Source organism: Silene latifolia, chromosome Y (assembly GCF_048544455.1).
Source record: "Silene latifolia isolate original U9 population chromosome Y, ASM4854445v1, whole genome shotgun sequence".
Taxonomy (NCBI): Eukaryota; Viridiplantae; Streptophyta; class Magnoliopsida; order Caryophyllales; family Caryophyllaceae; genus Silene; species Silene latifolia.
In genome coordinates this window covers 428,148,529-428,167,248 of record NC_133538.1, presented here as the reverse complement: position 1 = coordinate 428,167,248, position 18,720 = coordinate 428,148,529, and the positions used below count along the sequence as shown (strand labels likewise).

Here is an 18,720-nt window from a genome sequence, read left to right as displayed (position 1 = left end):
ATACCTTCCCGATTCCCAAGCTCTTCATTGATTTGATGATTAACTTGATTAGTCTGGAGCGCCTGAAGTAATTGCTCGATTCGTTGATTCTATTCCTTTATTAACCCCATGGACTCCTCGATTACATTCATGCGTTCCTCCATTTGTGCTTGTAATTGAGCAATCGTAAGTTTAGCCAACTTCAAAGGTGGACTTTAATGGTGGTTATTTGCAAACTCTGAACCAAAACATAACAATGGCGGAAGCTTCACAATGGTACTGTAATGGCGGATGATATTTAGAGCCCAGAAAAGAGTGTCTGATACAATTTGTAATACACTTAGGGAAATGAATCCGAGAATGTATTACAAACAGTGAATCAATCAAAGGAACCCTAAATTGAAGGAAAGAATTCGATTGAAAGATTGATTTGTATTAGCTTCAAGAACAAGATTACAAGAGTAATTAATCAATGTTCTATGTAAAAAATTACAGAGAATTTATGAGAAATATTTGTGTAAAAATGTAAGCTGAGATTCTATGACAAGTAAACGGTTGCTTATATACAAACTTGGGAGGGAAAGGTTATTAGAAAAACTAACTGCCAGCTCTTGTTCTGCTGACGTGGCCAGTGTAACCGAAAATCTGTTACAGAACGCCTTATACACCGTCCCATATCCTCCTCGTCCTAACTTATGCTTCTCATCAAAATTATTCGTCGCCTTTATCAAATCTTTATATTCGAATTCCCTAGGCTGACCCGGTAGACTCTTTAATGCCCCTAATATATTCGGGTCAGATTGGGACGCGTATTTTCCCCTCTTCCAATACCACCCGCTCACCATCCCTATTATCAACACAAGAACCCCCGCAGCAACTCCAAGGCCGACGTACACGGCGGTGCTCACAGTGGCGTTACGGTTTCCGATTACTTCCACGGTGAGATTCCAGCTCAATACACAGTGAAGCTCCGCTGTCGAACCGCCCGTGGACGCCTAAAAACCGAAGTACGACTTCTGGTTCACGATTTTGCTTAAATCGATGCCTGACACGTTTATTACCGGCGTTTGAGGCATAATTGTCGCTGCGTATCATCGGCGATATCAGTGATGTACACCGTGAGCTGCTTTCTTTCTCCACCGTTGTAATTTATCCACACCTTGTGAAAACCCGTCCCCAGCGGCACAAGCGTGATGTTGAATTCTGAAAGTGACATTGTTTTATTCGACTTAATCGAGTTGATATGGAGTCCGATATGGTTCGAATCCGAATCGAATTCTCCATTTTTGTACGAATCGAGCTCAATCGCGAGAAACTTAGACACATTACCATCAGTCGTGGCGTTACAGAGCCCGAGAAACTCACCGTAGCTCGCCGGAGGTACATCAAGGTCATGGGAGATAACGAAAGCTATGTCTTCTCCCAGGGTTATAGAAGTGTTGTCGGGGTTGTTGATGCGGTAGATGTTTACTACGAAAGTCGTGTTGAAAGAAGCAACTTTCGAACCTTTCCATAATAGGAAAGGTTCTCTTAAAACGGCTCGACCAGACCGATTCACTAAAGAATAGTTTCCTGCCGAGTCGGGGGTTAATTTTATGACCCCATTGCTTATCATTGCCGGGTACTCAACCGTAAAATGGTTATAGTAAGTTTGGTCGAAGGGAAATCCAAACGTATAATTTGAGTATTTTGTTTTCTCCGCCGTTATGGTGGATACTATTGCAGCGGAGAAAATAATAAGGGAGAAAATTGGAGAAATGTATCTTGTCCATGGCAAAGTCATCGGTTTTGCAGTCAACGCTAGCTAATTAGCAAAATGTGCGTAGGAATTTTGTCATCAGTATATGTATGTGTATGTAATGAACAGAGGAAGTCATGAAGGAGTATGTAGTTTAGTGCGGTCAATTTCAGGATTAATACTCCGTCATACTTAAACAACTGATCCGGACATAATGACTCATTCAACCACTTAATTTTCTTTTTTTTTTTTTTTACAACATTCAACCACTTAATAATACATCATCTTCAAGACAATTTGGCATCTTGCTACCGCGTCGTTCATTGATAGACGTACTTTATAGGCAAGTCTTCTCAAACATAACTATCTGAAACATCATTCAACTTTGCGTGTGTTCGTCCTCATTTACTAGATAGGAACTTGTTCTACATAACATAAGCAGTATCAAAGGTACAGACCGTACAGTATATAGTAAATGAAAATTGTGGAGAAAATACCATGTACACAAGTATTCATTTTCTGCCCATACAAGCTGACCGTCCACATAATTATCATTGTTACCGTGAACTTCTGAATAGCGGCTGTTCAACAGGTTTCAATCACGTGGATTTTGTGGTGTTACAAACCTAGGCTTTTTAATGCACCACCAGGGACTAGAAACACCTTCAATAAATAACAAAATATGAGCCTACATAGAATGACGACCATCGGATTTATCCCTAGTTGGAGGCCTTTCTTCTTGGATCTCCTCGAGATCTTCATCATCACCTTTTCTCCCGGCTTGCTCCTTCCAATAAGAGACGAGCTTTTTCAAACGAGCAACTTCTTTTGAGGACACGTTTTTGTTTGGGTCATTGACGATAGATCGAACCCTTGATGCATATCTAGAAATGAAACTCATAATTTAGTACACAAGGTTCTCAAATGGAGAAACAACCACGTAATCTACGAGAACATGTAACACCATTCGACATGGAACAAGAAGATTCCACATTTCCACAAAGCATTTCCTTATGATCAGACGGTCTCATGTGTGAGCACCAACTATATCCATATTATTCCTTGTCTAATTATAGAAATCTTTAATGAGTTAGTCTCTACATGTAAGAGTGTCTCATTCTCACACATGTTTTTGTGCAACTACAAACACCATAGACAGTGAACAACAGTCGAATGGGTTTTCCCTGTTAAATGTCAGCCTCGTACACTAAATTTATGCATCCAAAATTTGCACTCTAGATTCCCTACTAAATTTCCCTATCAATGTCTACAAACACCATGGACAATGAGTAAATCTACAAAGGTTTCACCACTCAGGTATTCCAACATGAAATAGTTGGTCACTCTCTTATCGTTCCAAGAATGTCTGACTTTTATTAAACTTTTTTCTCTGTTTTTATTGTGAAATATTCGCCACAACAAAACTTTCATCATTAATTTTGTGGGACCTCAGTGTTATTCACAAAATGATAAGGCAGCGTACATTTTACCCCTTAGCTAACCATAAGCGAGAACCATGGAGACACTGGGTGATGCTATTTTCCTTTGATGCATGCTAAAATATGGCTCAAAGACGCTCAAATACGAATAGTGCAAATCAAAGAGAATAATAAAGATGACACATACGTTAATGAGTTGTATGTTTCATCCAAATTTGATTCAGCGGGAGACACGTTCACGAACATAAGAGTCTTAGCGTTGCCGCCTAGAGAATCACTCATAAGCATTGTCAATTTATGATTCCTATATGGTATATGTTGTCCTCCAGTTGATAGGGCACTTATTACATCCCCAAGGGCTGAAAGTGATTTGTTAATGCTTTGTGCTTCCTTTAATTGACTACCAGCAGAACCTGACTTTTTCACTCTTTCTGAACCCGCTAAATCCACAAAACTCAACTGCAAAAATTATAAGAATTACTAGTAATCTAGTGTAAGCGATACATAGGAGTAACTTTAAAGCTCAGGAGTAATGTGTCAATTAACAGTTGCAAAAATAAATAACCATAATACCTATGTTTTTAACTAATTAAATACATACCTTGCCTCTTGCAAATGATTGTGTTTGAAGATTAGTACTTTCAATAACAATTGAAAGTATCAAATGGGATCTAGAACTTTCTTCATTCATTTGAGTTCCGGATATATGTCTTTGCTCAGATCCTTTTTGAATAACGCTTCTCAATTCCTCAATAGTGGAAATATGTACAATGGTTGTGTTTTCAACCGTAACCATTCCCTAGCACCAAAATCATCCGACTATTAGTCATAAATGAAAATCAAAACACAATGAAAAATCATTTGTTTCAACAAATTAATTAAAGAAAAGTATCTTGGCTACACGCATTCCCACGTAAATAAACAATACATTGATTCTAAATTCACCTTCGAATCTTTCTTTATGTCTAGTTTCAATCTCTTTGCATTTTTGGTTAATAAAAGGTCCATTAATGTATCTTGATATAATTCGAGCATATAAACCTGTAATATCAAAATAAATATTAATAGCAACATAAATCTAAAAGATTATATTAAATGCAAATTTTACTAAAATATTACAAGTTTACTACAAGACTATACCTTCAATGAAAATGAATATTTCTTATCATCTCTTTTAAGAATCTTAAATAGTTCTGATGTGGCACGTGGTGTAAGTCCAGGATTACGCTCATTACCATAAATGGTGTATGTCTTTCCTGAACCGGTTTGACCATAAGCAAATATGCAAACATTATAGCCGTCAACAGCAGATTGTACCAAATACTGTACAAATGAAAACATCATAAAATTAATGACATGGATTGGATACTCAATGGGAATAGGAATGCAGAAAATATTTGCTTTATTTTTCTTTTTGTAAATGGAGCTACAAAAATTGTTTGATGCGGACGAGTTTTGAAACTAGGTTACGAGTTTCACCAATTAATGACCTTTGATCAACTATGCTAGCTTACAATTATAGATAATCAAACCTACCTTTGTGTCTTCAAATACTTCTTCTTGGGATGTAGTTCCGTCAAAAACATGATCATAGACATGTTTCTTAGCTTTATCATCCTTCTTCCATGGATGTTCAATCGTAAACTCATCAACATTTATAACTATGTTTCGTTCATTGTCAGTCATTTCTTTATCACTTAAAGGTCGTAGACGACAATACACCCTAATCTTGCCTTTCATATCTACAAGACAAGTAAAATGACACGTTAGTTTCTCAAACCACTAGCAAAGAATAATAATTTTAGAAGAAAATGAATTCCACTCTTAGAAACTACTTCATTACCTTCACAATGATCTTCATTGATTTTGCAAAAATTTACGAAATCCAACTACATTGGGATTAATAGAACAAAATACTCGAGCAAATAAGATGAGTCGGTTATCAAATAACAATTTTTATTAATATTAGAATTGTAATTAGGACAATATTTTACATTATTTTTACAAAAGGTGGAAAGGAATGATAGTGTAAAATCACTATGATCTGCCAAAAACGAAAATCTTTGTGAAGGAAGGGATTGATAATTTAGATGTGCATCATTTCTCGATAGCCAAAAAAACCAACCTTGTATCATGTTAAAGTATTTTTTTCTTAATGACTGTTCCTCCTTATAAAGAACCTCAAACTCAGCCAACTGAGTGGCTTGCATCTTCAATATACTTGAAGTTTGCTCGTTCTTCCTATCAATATCCTGAAACCAAGTAATACAAATTTACACGAAATGAATTTTTCTAGCAGAGCTAGAGTTGCAAAATTCATAACTTGGAAAACATTAGAGGGCACATTATCTAGTCAATGGAATTCAGTATTTACTGCTTTCATTTCCCTCAGTTCATCTAACTCATTCAAACTACTTTGCAGTGACGACATATGTGACTCCTTGGCTGCAAGTTTAGCCTCGGTGATAGCCAAATCTTTTCTTACTATTTCCAATGTCTTCTCAAGATCACATATGCGAAGCTTTAGGGTCTGCCGTTCTTTATCTAAATCTTTCCCCGCATTACCTATCTACATCCAATACAAGCATAAAGTCAGAATGCAACAACAGTGAATGAGTCTTGATCCCGAATCGTCAATGACAGATAAGTTGGATTCAATATATAAATAAAGTGAAGAATATCATAGTGAAAATATTTGTTAAGAAAATTAAATTGATATTTACACCCGAAAAAAGGTAATTCAAACTATTGAGAGTGATAATAATCAGTATCCAATATTCAAATAATAAGTTGGACATGTGGAATAATCACAACAAAAATATCACCTCTTCTAAATGTTTTCTTTCCAGCCTTCGAATAGATTGTTCCAATGTCAGCTTTTCTTCAACTAGTCGTTTCACTGTTTGTTCAGCAGAATGCAATTCTTCACTCCGCACTCTCAACTCATCCTGTATCTTGCGCAATGCCTGCTATGATTTAATAGGTTTATTAATAAGCACAGGATGAGAGAAAGCAACTTGTAACTATAATTAGTATATAACCTGAGTATTTGCATCACACAAGTCTCTCTTGGTATTTTGCTCAGGTATCTGATCATTCAGTTTTGACAGTCTTGCTTCTAGGCTATTTTTTTCCGACAAAGTAGCCTGAAATGTTTAAAAACTTGCAGAATTTAAAACTAAAAAATGTATACAAATAATTCTGGAAAATGGGCCAATTAAGGTGAATGTGGGTCGAGGTCGTTTTTAAATATTACTTGCTCTAGGTTGAGTGGATCGGGTTTACTTGGGGTTTGGGTACATTATTATTGGATCGTTTTGAAAATGAGTTTGGATCGAGTAATTTCAGAACAAATGGTCATGGATCAAATCGCATCAAATGCCCACCTGAAGAGCATATTCCTTTTCATCAAGCAATGACCGTAGTCTGTCACGCTCGTCTGTAGCTGTTCTCAAACTGTGTTTCTCATCCATTGTAGACTCTTTCAATGCCTCCAACTCTTTTTGCAACTTGTCTTCCAACTTTTGCTTTTCCTGCAACTCCTCCAATAACTAAATGAAAAAGGCAAATTAATTAGTCCGCAGTAGCTGGCAGAAACGATAAAAGATACTTCCTCCATTTCATTCAATTCTATACATTTACCTTTTTGAACACTATTCACAAGTAGAGAGAATATTCGATACAACTTCTAATATATAGCATAAAATATAGTCATGTGAGATCTTGTTTTAATTGTCTTACCGAGTACATTGTGAATAACAAATTTTTATAATTTTTACTAATATGTAACTAAATATATGAACAAAAGAAAACGGGCATTGATATACGTATATAAAGCAAATGTATGGAATTCAATGAAATGGAGGAAGTATAAGATATAGTTGCATTAGTTATCAGTAATGCAATGTGAGTATTTTATGTGAATATAAAATACTGAAAGTCCTATTATAAAATTCAAGATGTAGTTATAAACTTATATATTGGCATGCAAATTTCCCAAGAATGCGAATAAAAGATAAAATGTGAATACAAAATTTGCCAAAGTTATAGTCTACTATATTGCATGATTTTATCTTCGTAATAGAAAGTCATCAGCATGTTCACGTGCATCTATATAGAAAGATGGGACTTTGACAGTTTTCTTAGCATCCATTCTGAGAACAGCTTTTCAAAATGGTGGATGAAACTTAAAGACACAATTCTAAGTGTCTAAGACAAGGTAAACTGGGTGTTTTACAAATTTTCGAGCAAGAGCAAAAAGTTGTTAGACCCCAAAAGCGACTCATGATAATCAATTATTACCACTAATTTAGCCAACAGAAGAGAAGTGTCAGTCTCGTGGTACATGTATTTATGCTTATGTGCCATTTTTTCCCTTTTAAGAATGACATGTAACTTCGTAATACTAGTAAAGAGCTTTATCTCCTTACTCCCACGGTCAGATGACCATGATATCGATGAACTTTGAGCATGAAGATTTCTATGACAATAGTTATCTTCTTAACTTTAAAACAGTATAAATTATTTGTTAAATACTGAGATTACATAGTAAATTATCATACATTACGAAGTTTTCTAAAAAACACATTATCAATGGGGATATCAACTGCAAGATGAGTGAAATTTAACAACCTTCACAGTTTTTTAATTAAAGCAGAGAAGTGCTTAAATAGACAAGTTTCCATTGTGCTTTAAATTACTTGCATTTTTATTTTATTTTTCTTTGCCACTATACATTTTCTTTCCATTTCTAAAGGAACTAAATACAATCACTTACTCGATCAATTTGTTTCTGTGAATCTTCAGCAGCTTTATACAAATCTTGAACACGCTTCTCATTACCTTCTGCAGCAGACGTTGGCTTTGAATTATTCGGAAGATCTCCATTGGCGGCAATAGCTTTTGCTTTAGAATAGCGGCGCAACATGACATCATTTATGTGTGTTTGAAGAGCAACACAGATTTCCTCCCCCTAAATGCACAAAAAAAAAAGTTAGTGTTCTCAAAGTTATCATGGTAGTTCCATAATTTGAAGTACTTTTATAACACGCCTCATTTTTATACACACAAGATTACAACGATAAGTTGGGGATTAACCTGTTTAGTCTCAAACTGAAAGATATGGAGTACACCGGCAACTCTCATTTTAAAGAATACAGCAGTGTTACTGCTGCCAAACTGCATTATGTCCCTTAGCTCTGCAGAATGCAAATACTCTTTGGGAACTGGTCGGAAAAAATGAACTCCACGCTTGTTTATGCCAAGATTGACCTTCCCAGGAAGGAGACCAATGGGATCATCAATCTTACGGACACCGAAAAAAACGGAGTTGCCATATGGAAGCAGTCTCAAAATCCTAAGAAATTGCTGCCTAGCATCCTCCTTAGTCAACTTTTCCTACAACAAAAAGGAAATAATTTTAAAGAATTAAACAAATAATTATCTTGAATTGTTTAGCTATGATTAAAGGAAAACAAATTAATGAAATCATTTTGAAAAAGTAACTAGAAAAGTACAAATCTGAGATATTTATTTCATTTCTACACCTGGGTTGTTTGATTGGGGGTCTACGGATAAGGGAATCAAAGCTTTTCATTCCCTTGTTGGTGTTGTTTAGTCTATTTTTCCTTAGACTGACCTCACTTTCACTACCACCATCTAACACTACCCAACTCACAAACCCCAAATCCAAACCACCACCACCACCCCCGAAAAACATAGGTGTTTGTGGGGGTGGGAGGAGGTTTCCCTAGTGCAGGTGTGTTGTTTTAGGTTGGTGTAAGTGGTTGTACGACGGGATGCAGAGATAGGATCCCCGATGAAGTGGGGCGCCAGCGACGCTTTTGGTGGTTGTGGGTATGTGGCAGAAGGTGGTTTGTGTCATTGGTGGTGGATATTGGTTTGGAGAGCAGTGAATGTTGATGATTCTCTTTCCCTCCTAATTTTGAACCAAATATTAGAGTTTACAGTAATCCATTTCTTTTACCCTTGTTTCCCTTTTTTAATTTCATTCTCTTTCCCTTATGCAAACAAAACTCCCCCTAAGCTTAGTTTTAAAAGGCACGCACAGACAACAACAACAACAACAACATCAGAGCCTTAATCCCAAAATGATTTGGGGTCGGCTGACATGAATCATCCTTTCGAATCGTCCATGGGTGAACGCACGCCTCAAAATGCGAATAAAAAAAGGGAAGATGAAAAACAAAAAGGGAGAACGAAAATGTAATGGAACGTCAAGGTGAACTTAGGGGTTTTAAAATCGAATTCCGTCTTTCTTTTATAAAAACTTAAAATTTAAATCGAGAGAAAAGATTAAAACGATTTTTTAAAAACCGAAATAGAGTTAAGGATCCGGAATGAACCAAAATCTATAGGAAAGTGGTTGTTGAAAAAGTGTGAAGTAAAGGAGAGAAAAATAAATAAATTAATTTCTTTAAATTAAATAAATAAATAAAAAAACACTAAATCAGTCAAAAAACATCAAATACTAAAAATCCACATGTATCCTTTCCCTCCATTGTGCCCTCTCCGTCACCATACTCTCCTCAAGCCCCAGAACTCTCATATCGTGCTCTATCACTCTCAACCATGTCTGTCTCGGTCTTCCTCTGCCTCTAGGGACCTTTTCTGTTCTCCAAGTCTACAGCCTCTTAACTGGTGCGTCCATAGGTCTCCTTCTCACATGGTCAAACCATCTTAGTCGGTTTTCCATCATCTTGTCCTCTATTGGCACCACTTTTACCTTTTCCCTAATAACCTCATTTCTTAACCGATCTTTCCTTGTATGTCCGCACATCCACCTCAACATGCGCATCTCCGCCACACTCATCTTTTGAATGTGACAATGTTTCACGGCCCAACACTCGGAGTCGTAAAGTAAGGTGCCTAATTGTCGTGCGATAAAATTTTCCCTTTAATCTTTGGGGCATATCTTTATCGCATAGAAACCCTGAAGCACTCTTCCATTTCAACCATCCCGCTTTAATTCTGTGAGCCACATCTCCGTCTAACTCCCCATCTTTTTGAATAATAGATCCTAGATATCTGAAGAAATCCGAACCCTCAACAACATTCCCATCGAAAATAATACTCCCCGCCTCTGTCGATCTCAACCCCGCCACCTTAGTGAACGGACACCTCAAATACTCGGTCTTACTCCTCGGCTGAACCCACGAGTCTCTAAAGCCCGCCTCCACAATTCCAACTTTCTCTCCACCCCTCTTTGTCTCATCAATCAACACAATATCATCAGCAAACATCATACACCAAGGGATGTCGTCCTGAATATCCCTTGTCAACTCATCCATAACTATAGCAAAGAGAAAAGGACTAAGTGCGGAACCTTGATGCACCCCGATGGTAATAGGAAATTCTTCCGTTCTCCCAACATTAGTGCGAACACTTGCACTAGCCCCCTCATACATGTCCTTTATGAGGTCAATATATTTTTGCGACACACCCTTTCTCGCCAAAGCCCACCAAAGTACTTCTCTTGGTAGACATTAGCCAAAAAACTCAAAACACGTCATGTACATGCATTGTACCCAAGATGCAGCTAGAAAAATGTATCCAGGTTTTGTTACACAAAATTTTGTTTATAATCAAAATTGATTTAATGAAACAACATCCATCATGTCTACTAAAATTAACACAAATACTTTTTATTGTTCCAGTACAGATCCTATAGACTTCCAACATTAATAGTAAATCAAATAAAAAGGACTCCATGAACAAAATCAAATAATCTCTCCTATTCAACTAGTTGTTTACATTTTTTTTTTGGAAAAGCATAGGCAAAGGAACGGTCAAGCGATTATAGAAACTTGAAATCTATATAAAGGCGAACATTTTCTTATAACTTGTTATTTACAGGGTAAAACATGGTTTGATTTTCATATGTGACTCCCTCCTAACTAAAGAAATTGAAATTTAGATTATACCATTAACTGATATCGAGAAACAATATCCTCCTCCCAATCCTGCTGTGCCCGACTTATCGCAATCTGTCTTGGTAAGAATCTCTCCAAAAGGGAAATCCAATCACTGAAAGTACATTGTCAATCAAGAAATTTTATTTAAAAAATTGATGCTCACATAGACATTGAAAATTGAAATGGCTTGGAGTAAGGTGTCCAGATCTTTAGGAGAATAATATACTTACGCACACATTTGTGGATGGCTAACAAAACCAATTTCAATCAAAATTTGTAATGCAGACAACTGCACAGCATCGTCCCTCCCAACTGGATAGTTGCCCAATATGTAATCATGTTGCAACTACAAAAGTTCACAAGGCACATATAAGAATCACAAGAACATAATAGTAACGACATTATAATAGAAGTCTGACATAACCTGAACTTGGACAATTACTTGAACATATGACAGTTGGACAAACATGGGGTCAGTTACAGCATCATCTGACTCCCGAAACAACTTTTTCTTGAACACCAATTTACAGTGCAAAATCTCCCCTTTACTACGCTCTTTTGAAGCCTTGAATTCAGTCAGAAGATCACCAATATATTTGTTTTCATCTAAACCGACGTACTCCTCTGTTTGACAGCATGGATAAGGGAATATTAGCAACTAAAGGGAAACCAAATAATGAAACACGAGTACAGGAAACCAAAAAAGAGCATGCACCCATACCAAGATCATTTGATTTAGCAGCAGTGACAACTTTGCGAAATTCGAACAAACTGAAGCTACAATAAGCAGATAGTTTAATGATTCCAGCAAGTTCCTGAAGTACGTAAGAACATCGTTACATTCGTTAGTCGAGGCAATATTCTAAGTTTAATTTATATGAGCCACTTTATAGATCCAAATATTCATTAAAAAGATTTTGTTTCTCGCACTAGGGTATGTAGCAATAAGTCAACAGCAACAAAAAAATTACCCAAGTGCCTCAAAGGCTCTCGCAAATTACGGGGCAAAGGGGGGATGCACAAGAATATCAAGCAACAAATAGTAATATTCCTTCTAATGGAGACAAAGACTCACTATTCTTTGGTTTGGATTAAGTTGGATAAATAAAGAGGCTCATTAGATGGTTCACTTCTTTTTTTATTGTGAAATAGAAATCACTTGATGCAAGTCTCACGGCAGTTTTCATCATGGGTCGAGCTGAAACATCCTCTATGTTATTTAATACCATTGCATACACCGTCAAAATTATGATCAGTATCTGAAAAGCCTAGTATGCGCATGTAAGCATTACTCTTTCCCGTGTTTCTCAATAAGTTCATATATCTGATATGACCAGAAATGGAACATATGAAAACATCAAGGATTTCCAGATATACCTCAACTGCATCAGCTACAGTTGTTGACATGTCATATGTGATCTCTTCAAAAGTTTCATCCAAGAAGAAGACAATCGTCGTAAGCCTTCTACCTGTCAACAGAGCTTCTATTTCTTCTCGACCAGGAACGATTTGCCGGGGTCCAGCCTTGATAGAGCTCTTTAAGGCATTTAAAGTATTTTGTGCTAGTAACTGGATTTCAGAGTCTATACTTTCACTGTAAGCTACGTTATGGACATATTCAGATAAATACCCGCCTATTTCTTTGCTTGGGGGCATAGAGGATGCACATAAGTACATCAATTCCCACGCTTTGATTAGATACTGCCTGTTATACAAAGATAAGTTAAAGTAGAACCTACTTAAGTGTTCCCTTTATCCTATTTATGTTGTCCCATATTTGACTTGGCTCCCGAACAATGTCGACTTTGACAGCTATTTTCTCCCAATAGACAATAGTTACAACTACTTAAAAATCGATAGTATGAAAACAGAACTTTCAATAAAGTAAACGTAACGAGTTTCACGTTTCTATCTCCACATATGTTTGTAGAAATTATTGGTCAAAGTTGACATTGTTTGACAACCAAAGTCAAAGCGAAATACTAAATTTGGCTGGGAGTAACTATTAACAAGAAATGCACAGGAGAGCAGTGGCGTTTTTGGCGGGGGTGCAGAGGGTTCATCTGCACCCCCTTTCTCGAAAAATAATTACAGTATTCTTTAGTAGAGGAGCACATTAGTTATATGGGTCTAGTGGTTATTCAGACTATTTCTTAGTAAGAGGTCATGATTTCAATCCTTGCATTGAACAATTTTTATTTAATGTTATATATCATACATTTTGTCCAACTAAACAATATTTTTTTCATATAACTCGATATTTTCATTGTTAAAAAATTTTACGCACCCCCTTCCATCAAGTCCTAGAACCGCCCCTGCAGGAGAGGGAGGTAGCAATTGGAAAAGTTTTTTGCACCTGTCTGGGTTATTTCTGGTTTGCTTTGAAATTTGTACAAAGAGTTCGTCTCGCAGCTCTGGGCGCTTCAGTGTGTGCTTATATAACTTGCCAACCAGCTCAATTCTTTCGTCTATTCTTGTTGGCGCAACTCTATCTGAAGAGTCAACTCCCATATACTTCAAAATAGTTTGGAATTGCTTTGTAGCGCGAGTTACCAAATCAGTACCGATTTTCAGTAGCGAAGTTGGTATTGGATCCTGTCAAGTTCTTGTTGAGTGTTAATCTAAGACTTTGCAAGCTAAGTAATATACACTAAAAATAAGCATGGTACCTTCTGAAAGCAAAGCATATCCTCGAAGGTGAATTTTTCCCGACCCTGAGTACCAGAGGGCTTTTTAGAAAAGAAGCCACGTTTCCCAGATGATTGTATCTGTTTCTGCATAGCTCTTAAAAATCCCTCTACCTGAAAGTGGCGAGTATGATCGACAAAATTTTTGAGAGATTTATATAAGTATAGCCTACTAAAGGAAAGAATAGAGCTTTGAGATCAGCTAACAAAAAATATTTATTTGAAATCGTCATAACAGATAGAAGAATAGTGGAAAAAAGATCATCTCACCTGAAATTTATTAATCAAGGGAATCGCCCCCGCAAGTTCAGCTGGAATCGACATTGATAGGGTCATCGGTGTGCTGTCAATATTATAAGAATCAGTCATGAAGTACCAAAACGAGATATATATACTTGCATTTTTAATCGGTAAAATATACGAGTATAATTTTTTGAAATAATTTGACAGGCACTCAAAACAGCAGAAATTTATATTGGAGCACGATATATATTAATACAACCATTCTAATTGTTGTACATCAAAATTTCGTGTTATGCCTTCCCCGATATCACTAAACAAAATATTTTTTGATTGCAACACATAAAAAGTTCTCCATTAAATCAGTTGAAGAATTCTGGCGAATCTGTTGAAACTAGTTTAATCCATTTAACAATGCATAGTATCCCTTAGTGAAATTATTAACTACATGTCTTCCTCTTCTTTTCTTCTTCTTCTTCTTCTTCTCGTCCTTGTCTTCTTCTTCTTCTTCCTCTTCTTCTTCTTCTTCTTCTTCTTCTTAGCAGCAGCAGCAACAACAACAACATCAGAGCCTTAATCCCAAAATGATTTGGGGTCGGCTGACATGAATCATCCTTTGGAACCGTCCATGGGTGAACGCGCACCTCAATGCGAAAAAAAAAATAGAAAAGAAAAAGTGAAAAACAAAAGGGGAGTGAAACATAATACAAAAGTCAGGTAAACTTATACGTTTTAAAATTGAATTCCGGATTTCTTTTATAAAACTTAGAATTTAAATCGAGAATAAAGATTAAAACGATTTTGAAAACCGAAGTAAAACTTAAGGGTCCGGATTACCTTAAAAGTGAACCAAGTATTAATATATAAGAAAGTTGTTGGTAAGAATGTGTAATAAATCCAAAAAGAAATAATTTTTTTTTAAAATTAAATAAAAACATTAAATATCTCAAATAACGTCAAATACTAAAAATCCACATGTATCATTGCCCTCCATTGTGCCCTCTCCGTCACCATTCCCTCTAGTCCCTCATCGAGCCTGAGAAAGCGTTTTAGATAGGAAGCAATGGGAAATACAGACGAAGTTATTGGAGCTTCCACGGCAGGACTTCTGACATGATATGATATTCTACATTATTACTTCAAGCTAGAGGCGACAAGCGGCAGTAGAAGTGCACAAAAATTTCACACAATCTAATGCAATGCAATACACAGCTTTATATATAAAACCATGCTATCACTGAGTTTATTTAACATGAACTGAGGTGGTTCACAATAGTTACACCCATGCATAGAGAAACCTTACAATGCTAGTACGACATAATGTCAATGAAGAATAAGAAACTCACGGTGGAGCGAAATTTGATGCACCATCACTATCATAGTCGTCTCCATTTGAATAGGCTTCTGAATGGGAAGGAGACCCATTGCCATTAGCACTAATTGAAGAAAATCTCGAACTTTGAGCCATATTCGAGATCAACTCAATTGTCATTTCATGATCAAGTTCGAAAAGGTAGATGGGGAAACCTTGGTATATGGCCTTAACTTACTGAAAATCAAGAAAACATCTTCAATTATGCTATAATCCAAAAGAACGCCAAGTCAAAATAACAAATAATTTGCACAAGCTAAATAAATACAGAATAAAACATTCATCGGTCATCCTTGTACAAGACCGTCACACCTTGAAACCAACCCAATTTAACATTCGCATAGGAAATGGTCTCGTCCAATAACTTGTTAACATTAACAAGGCATTGGTTATGAGCACATTACAACAAAACGGAAAGTGTAAGTCAACTCAATAGCATCACATAAGCAATCCTACAATCAATAGACCAAATAAATGACTGAGTAAGATACATCACAAAAATTTGAGAATTGTGTGTGCATACGGTAAAAGAAAACATGAACGAGTGGATATACTACACGAACCTCGAAATGAACCCCACAAAAGCATTAAATGTAATTAGAGGTGGCAATCGGGTCAGTTGGGTTGGGTTTAGATCGGGTCATATCGGGTTCGGGTCATATCGGGTGAACCTACCCTTTCGGATCGAGTCGGGTTCGGGTCGTTGTCGGGTCGGGTCATTCGGCTCAAATGATGTGTCGGGTCGGGTCGGGTCGGGTTTGGGCCGGGTCATTATCGGTTCCGGTTACATAATCGCATTACTACAATTTTTTACCATTAAATTTAGTTTTTAACTTATTATTTGGTTTAATTACTTCATTATTAAGTCAAACGTATCAATCAGATCTGGATCGTGTTCAGGTCACTGATGGACCTGATGATCGGGTTGTGTTGGGTTACGGGTCGTCATCAGGTCGGTGTCGAGTCGGTTTCGGGTCACATTATTTTCGGGTCTTGTCGGGTCGGGTTTACTTGGGTTCGGGTCGGGTCATAGTTGCCCGCCCTAAATGTAATTACCATGTTGATGGACCACAATCGACATTGCATTTTGCAACCCCCTTCCAATTTTCAAATATTTCTAAATATCAAAATAACAAGTTACAAAAAATAAACTGAACAAATAGCTAAAAATTACCACAACTCCAAGGGAAATTTCTCGAATCAATAAAGATCAAAATCAAATGCTTGGGAAGCAATTTAAAAACCAGCAGAGCTAAAATCATAGCTTAATGAAGCTAACAAACTATAATTTCCTCTGTTCCAATTGATTGTATACACGAAATTCCGACATAACAAACTATAATTTCCTCTGTTCCAATTGATTGTATACGACGAAATTCCGACATAACAAACTACGTGCTATTTTCCATTTAATTGTATACATTTTACAAAACTCTCCTGACATATTTAGAAAGACGTAATTAATCAAATGTACGGGTTTAAGACTAGTAATACAATAATACAAAAAACAATGAACAACATCAACATTCCACAATATCATAACAACTCTCAAACAAAAAAGGCACAAAGTTAAACTAATAAAAGGTCAGATCTTTGAACCAACAATGAAAAATTGTGGCAGACCCATATAACAAAAACAGGAGAAAATACAAAAAAAATGACATGAAAACTAAGTAAGGATCAAAAATTGAAAAGTACCTAAATACCAGATCAATTGCAGAAGAAGATGGTGGAGGAAGATTGAATCTTTTGTAAAATGGCGATAAAAGAAGAGGGATTTTGACAATATTCAGGCGGCAGATGAGAAAGAGAAGAATGAAATATGGAAATAATTAATAATAATAATGGAAAATGGAAAACAATAGAGAGAGATATAGAGAAATAAGAGTGACAGTCACGACTCACGAGAAATTGCGTATAAAATTTACTCCAATCAACTTTGTACTTGGCTCTGTTGGGTAGTATAAGATAACTTAAATTGAAAAGGTAGCTAGAATTTAAAAAGTTGTTAACTGAAAATGAAACATGAAAAGGTAACTGTTTTGTGTGGATTTTGTGCAAAGCGAAATCAGGTTAGGGTAGATTTGAGTAGGGTTAACTAGCTCTAATCGGTCTATTGGTCAGGTCGTCAGGGTAAGAATGTATGCTATGAATATAACAATAATAAGACAAAGTATTTTGTACGTGGAAAACCCTTGAATGGGAAAAAAACCACGGGCACCAAGCCAGGAGAGGATTTCACTATGTAATTTAGGAGAATAATTGTATGACAACGACAATGCTTATATTTCTCTAAGTATCGTGTATGTAGATGTATGCTTATTCTTGTGTGTATGATGTGTTGCAAATGTCTTCAAGGTATTTCTTATATAAGCTTCACTTGAACGGCTGCCTGATGCTGGATTTAATGCGGATTATTCTCCATAATTGTCCATAATAATTGTTAATATTTCTCCCTTAATTACTGCATTTACTGCAAGATCTTTCCATTCAATGTTGCGTATATAATCCTTTTATAATACGCGTTTATGGTCTAATATCGTCCTGATATTTTGACCGTTGTCCTCTCCATGACCTGGCGCCTGTCTTCATGTGTCCTGATAGCCTGACAGCCTGGCAGTCAGGTTTAGATGAGATACTAATCAGGGAGATCTGCGGATTTCCAGGCCTAACCCCTTATCTCCTTATTTTTAGTGTGTCAGGACGAAAATGAGGAGATAACCTTGATCTTGGAAAAATTACCCAACGGTTAAGTTATACCCAATCGTTTCTCAGAACGGCTATTTTTCATAGCGAGTTTATGACGCGTGTAAGATTTACTGCAACTTCCTTAATGATTATCCACTTCCTTTACGGTTGAAACTCTAATCTTCTCCACTATAAATACCTGCGTGCTTCATTAAGTTGAACTCCACCAAAATATTTCTTCTTATTTCTCTCTTAATAATCTTTCTCTCTAGTTTCTTTAATTCTCAGTTCTTCAATCTTCAATTAATCTTCATAACTCTTCCATCAATGGCTGCAAAAAAGAAGTCGACCAGGGCGACTCTGTAACCCCTCTTTCTCGAGTAATCGAGGAAATTTCTTCGAAAATTTGCCTTCTTCTTCGTTTCTCAACCTTCCACGATCAGCAAGGCGAGTGATTCTCCATTGGAGATGATCTCAATTTCTCATGGTGACTTCCAATTCAGGCCTACGAAGGCTTTGAAGGATGATCAGTCTCTTGCAAATCGTTTGAAGCCTGAGTTTGAGAAGATATTGAAGGATAAGGGGATCATCCCCGCCGATCTTTCAAGTCCGGATCCCTGAGAATTCTCCTATCAGGGCCGAT

General features: G+C 36.5%; 1 protein-coding gene and 1 pseudogene across 4 annotated transcripts; both read right to left on the bottom strand.

The window, feature by feature from the left end:
- Positions 1-1,857, bottom strand: part of LOC141632531 (putative L-type lectin-domain containing receptor kinase S.5) — a 177,023-nt pseudogene extending 175,166 nt beyond the window's left edge.
- A 235-nt stretch (positions 1,858-2,092) lies between these two features.
- On the bottom strand, positions 2,093-17,336 carry LOC141633209 (kinesin-like protein KIN-14E). Of its 4 annotated transcripts, none has more exons than XM_074445657.1 (23): positions 17,088-17,336; positions 15,364-15,566; positions 14,048-14,120; positions 13,760-13,891; positions 13,447-13,685; positions 12,468-12,795; positions 11,812-11,905; positions 11,515-11,714; positions 11,321-11,436; positions 11,100-11,202; positions 8,254-8,553; positions 7,934-8,128; positions 6,543-6,707; positions 6,198-6,302; positions 5,982-6,122; positions 5,531-5,725; positions 5,282-5,408; positions 4,693-4,898; positions 4,297-4,479; positions 4,102-4,197; positions 3,758-3,955; positions 3,344-3,615; positions 2,093-2,601 (listed from the first exon to the last, which is right to left on the bottom strand). In XM_074445657.1, the coding sequence occupies exons 2-23, from the start codon at positions 15,507-15,509 to the stop codon at positions 2,406-2,408; spliced, it is 3,810 nt and encodes a 1,269-aa protein (XP_074301758.1). In that variant the 5' UTR covers positions 15,510-15,566; positions 17,088-17,336; the 3' UTR covers positions 2,093-2,405. The 4 variants fall into 4 exon arrangements, with proteins under 4 accessions (XP_074301758.1, XP_074301760.1, XP_074301759.1 ...); XM_074445659.1 differs by having other exon boundaries at positions 5,642-5,725; XM_074445658.1 differs by having other exon boundaries at positions 11,533-11,714.
- Positions 17,337-18,720: the final 1,384 nt, after the last annotated feature.

Coding starts and splice junctions, on each gene's coding strand:
- LOC141633209 (XM_074445657.1), bottom strand. CDS start 15,509: ATGACAATTGAGTTGATCTCGAATATGGCTCAAAGTTCGAGATTTTCT. Junction 11,715..11,811: donor TGCTAAATCAAATGATCTTG/GTATGGGTGCAT, acceptor GCTGTCAAACAG/AGGAGTACGTCGGTTTAGAT. Junction 5,726..5,981: donor AAAGAAAACATTTAGAAGAG/GTGATATTTTTG, acceptor TATTGGATGTAG/ATAGGTAATGCGGGGAAAGA.